Below are 3,768 nucleotides of genomic sequence, written 5' to 3'. Positions count from 1 at the left end.
TCGGGGTTGTCTTTTATTAGTTCACTGCTGGTCCAACCAGAGGGGACACAGTTTTTCTCTATGTATGTCCATTCGTCCTGTATATGGTTTTCGTTCCCTCCCCCCCCCCCCCCCCCTTGTTTTTTTAACAATGCCTTATGCCATGGCACTGAGGATCACACCTCAAGTTTGAGTTTCAATGGGGATTTCCCATTTTGACCGAGTTACGGCCCTTGACTTCAGAGATTACGACTGTCCAGCCTACCAGCCTAGGTGGTGTCGAGGTTAAACCATCGGACATATGGCTGGTAGGTACCGGCTCCCACTCAGAGTGAGGTTTAACAACTTAGTGGGTAGGTGTAAGACCATTACATCCTCTTTTTCTCTCGCTAACAACTAACACACTGTCCTGGACAGGGGACAAAAAATAAGTTGAAATGAAATATCCAAGATAGTATTTTGGACTTTTTATTATTTTTTTTCCTTAATGCCTTGAACTTATATAGTATTTATATGCAATACATCAAGATATTGAGCTGAAATCCACAATATCTGAAATTTTACATCCAGTGCTCTATGAAAATAGGGATGTGATTTTCCAGCTCTTAAGTATAAAATAATTTTCACAAACATTTAATTTGATCTAAAAAAATTTACCTTCATTTGAGCATAATATTACAGTTCAGTTTTGATTTAAAATTAATATCGCATTCCTGTAGTATATTAAAGCACACTTGGTCAATATGAGATCTCAATAGTACCTAAAACTAAATGTATTAAATATATACAAAAAATTACTTTTAAGAAACCAGTACCGCGGTACTGATGTAAATAACAGGTTTTTAAATATAAATTTTACAATATATTTTTATAAAAAATAATTATTCATAATTACATATAATTAAAATTACAAATAGAAAAAACATTTACCACCTTTATCATTCATTGCAAATGCTCAACATGCATTAAATAATCATTTGGACATTTAATAAGATTTGCATAAGTAAAATAGATTTTAAAAAAATAGAAAATAATAATTGTATGGATTAACAAAGTATTGCAATGGAACTACTACCAGCAGTGGTTGTGTGGATTTTGACCCTTCTGGGGATTGTCAATGCCTTAATTATTCAATTTCTATCATTTATTAATAGATTGTCAAATACTGATGGCCCATTTTCGGATGTACCCTGTCCCAGGAAAAATCCTGGATGTGCCCCTGGTCACTAGGTGGAGGCCATGATAGTCTGATATTCTTTTTGATGTTCCAGCATCTTCAGAAACACTTTATATTTCTTGTCATGAAATCTGAAGAAAAAAAACAAATTGCTAGTAATTTAAAGATAAACATCTAGTTTATGCAGTGTGTTACACTTATGTACTTAACTTCATTGAAAATGCACCAGTCAAATCTGAGTTGTGAAAAGGATATGGATTTTTTTTTAGCATTTTATAGTAGCCTCACATATGCACTAACAATAACAGATTATTGGGAGGTGGATTTTCAAAGGAGTTCAGTACTGATGAAGTGTTCCAAATGACTAAAGTTACAATTTGTTTTAATGACACCTCTAGAGCACATTGAATAACAAATTGCTAAACCTCTTGATAATATGCATGTAGAGTATAAACCATAGGGTGGGACGTAGCCCAGTGGTAAAGTGCTCGCTTGATGCACGGTCGGTCTGTGATCAATCCCCATCAATGGTCCCATTGGACTATTTCTCGTTCCAGCCAGTGCACCACGACTGGCATATCACAGGCCGTGATATGTACTACCCTGTCTGTGGGATGGTGCCTTGCTGCTAATTGAAAAGAGTAGCTTATGAAGTGGCGACGGTGAGTTTCCTCTCTCAATATCTGTGTGGTCCTTAACCATATGTGTCAAAATAATATTTAAATTTTTTGTAAAATGATGTTGAAATTTTAAAAAATAATTGAAAAGAGTAGCTCATGAAGTGGCGACAGTGGGTTTCCTCTCTCAATATCTGTGTGGTCCTTAACCATATGTGTCAAAATAATATTTAAATTGATATTGAAATATTACAGATTAATCTAATTTACACATGCAAGAAACTGGAACTTGTGATTTAAATACACATTTTAAAAAGTTCATTTGTTATTTTAATGTTAAAAGCATTCTTCTCATGAACTTCCAACTTTAAACCTGGTGGCCATCTTGAACACCAAACATACTTTTTCAAAACTCCCTATTTGAATAATATGCCACATCAAATGTGACTATTTCATTTCATGTTTTCACAAAAACAAATCAACAACATGCAATGATAACTGCAAGTATTTAGCTTGAAAGAAAGATCTCTGCTGTATTTCTACTTGGCATGTTCCCCAATTTGCTATGTTAACTAGTGATCATACATTTTGAAACATTTAAAAAAAAAGAAAAAAAAGAAGCCTTTTAGAAGTAGTGTTGCCTTATATGAGCTATTGATTGACATTTGAGAATGTTGTACATAACATCACTGACGTCTGTTATACTTTTTGCCCCCTCTCCAAAAAAAAGAAAAGCAAGAAAACACCATCCACAACACACTGAGCATAATGAGTTTGAAGAGCTTTGATTTGATAGCATTTTAATTATCTACTTTTCACAATAGTTTAAAAAAAAAAAGGTTTTATTTTTTATATGGACTATTTGGAGTTTTCAGCCTTGCAAGACTTGTTCCCCCTCCCCCCAAAATAAACACTGCTTTTCCCTGTATTTCAAAACTATCATTTCATTACATGTTTTAAATGTAAAACATACAGATAAATACATCTGGAATGACTTTTGGGTGAATTATTTTAAATTTCATTTGACTGTTGATTAAAATAAAATATTACGATGTCCAAAAATGCACTGATTATTGAGATCTGTATTCATATTTTAAGCAAAAAATGTAAATAAATTTGTCGCGTGAGAGCTTAAAGGTCGCAAGTGGCAGATACGACCTAAAACGCGTTTTTTGCATATTCGGAATCGCCATCCCCGATTACATATTGTCACAAAAAATCGTAGCTGTGTCCCTAATTGCATCACTAAAGCTACTGTCACACCTTGCAGGATAGCGTTAACGGATGTCCGACGGTGAGCAAAATTTTCAATCCGTTCTTCTCCGTTCACATGCGTTTCCTGTCTGTTTGTCGTTCGGCGAATGCGTTCCTTGTCAGGCAATATCCGGCGAGGTCCGTTCAAACCCGGCGGAACAGACTCCACAGACTCCACCGGACAAAGGCATCCGCCGGTTGTACGGTTGTTGTGCGCTGGGCATGCGTTTTGTTCGGAACTCGTGTGTTCCTCATCCTGTACTTGTCAGTTCGCATTCGTTGATGTCCGGTGGACGTGACTCACGGCCGGACTACTACCTGACGTGTCAGATGAACCGGAGGTGTACCGCATGTTCAGCGGACGATTACCTGCTAAGGAACGCATGGGAACTGATGAATAACGGATGTGTAACGGGGTCGACAGGACAAAACTGATGACTTCAGGAAAAGTACAGTATAAGTACCATACATGTAACGGGTCTTCACCAGGTTCGAAACGGACATCGATGTACATCCTCCGGGGTATATAATATGGCTTCCCTGTCTCACCCCCTCAAGACCTTCTGGGACCATGAGGACCTTCATGATGGAGTGTCATGTGAGACTCCACCTGCAGTATAAAGTGGCCCTGATCCAGGCACAGATTGACCTGCTAGATGCCAATCTCAACATCTATGCCCATGTAGAGAACAGAAGGAGGAGAAGGGGGCAGCGGAGATGGTGGTCTAGGGCATGGCTGGG

At 37.4% G+C, this 3,768-nt stretch overlaps 1 protein-coding gene across 2 annotated transcripts in view; it reads right to left on the bottom strand.

Moving 5' to 3' along the window:
• Positions 1-426: 426 nt before the first annotated feature.
• Positions 427-3,768, bottom strand: part of LOC121375818 (FGGY carbohydrate kinase domain-containing protein-like) — a 37,501-nt gene continuing 34,159 nt past the window's right edge. For both annotated transcript variants that reach the window (XM_041503475.1, XM_041503476.1), the window contains one exon: positions 427-1,287. In XM_041503475.1, the coding sequence (XP_041359409.1) occupies positions 1,206-1,287 (82 nt within the window). In that variant the 3' untranslated portion in view covers positions 427-1,205. The remainder of the gene's footprint in view (positions 1,288-3,768) is intronic.

The sequence above is a fragment of the Gigantopelta aegis genome, chromosome 6 (genome assembly GCF_016097555.1).
Source record: "Gigantopelta aegis isolate Gae_Host chromosome 6, Gae_host_genome, whole genome shotgun sequence".
Lineage (NCBI taxonomy): Eukaryota > Metazoa > Mollusca > Gastropoda > Neomphalida > Peltospiridae > Gigantopelta > Gigantopelta aegis.
Note: the sequence above shows the minus strand (reverse complement) of the source record. Positions and strands in the feature narration are given on the sequence as shown.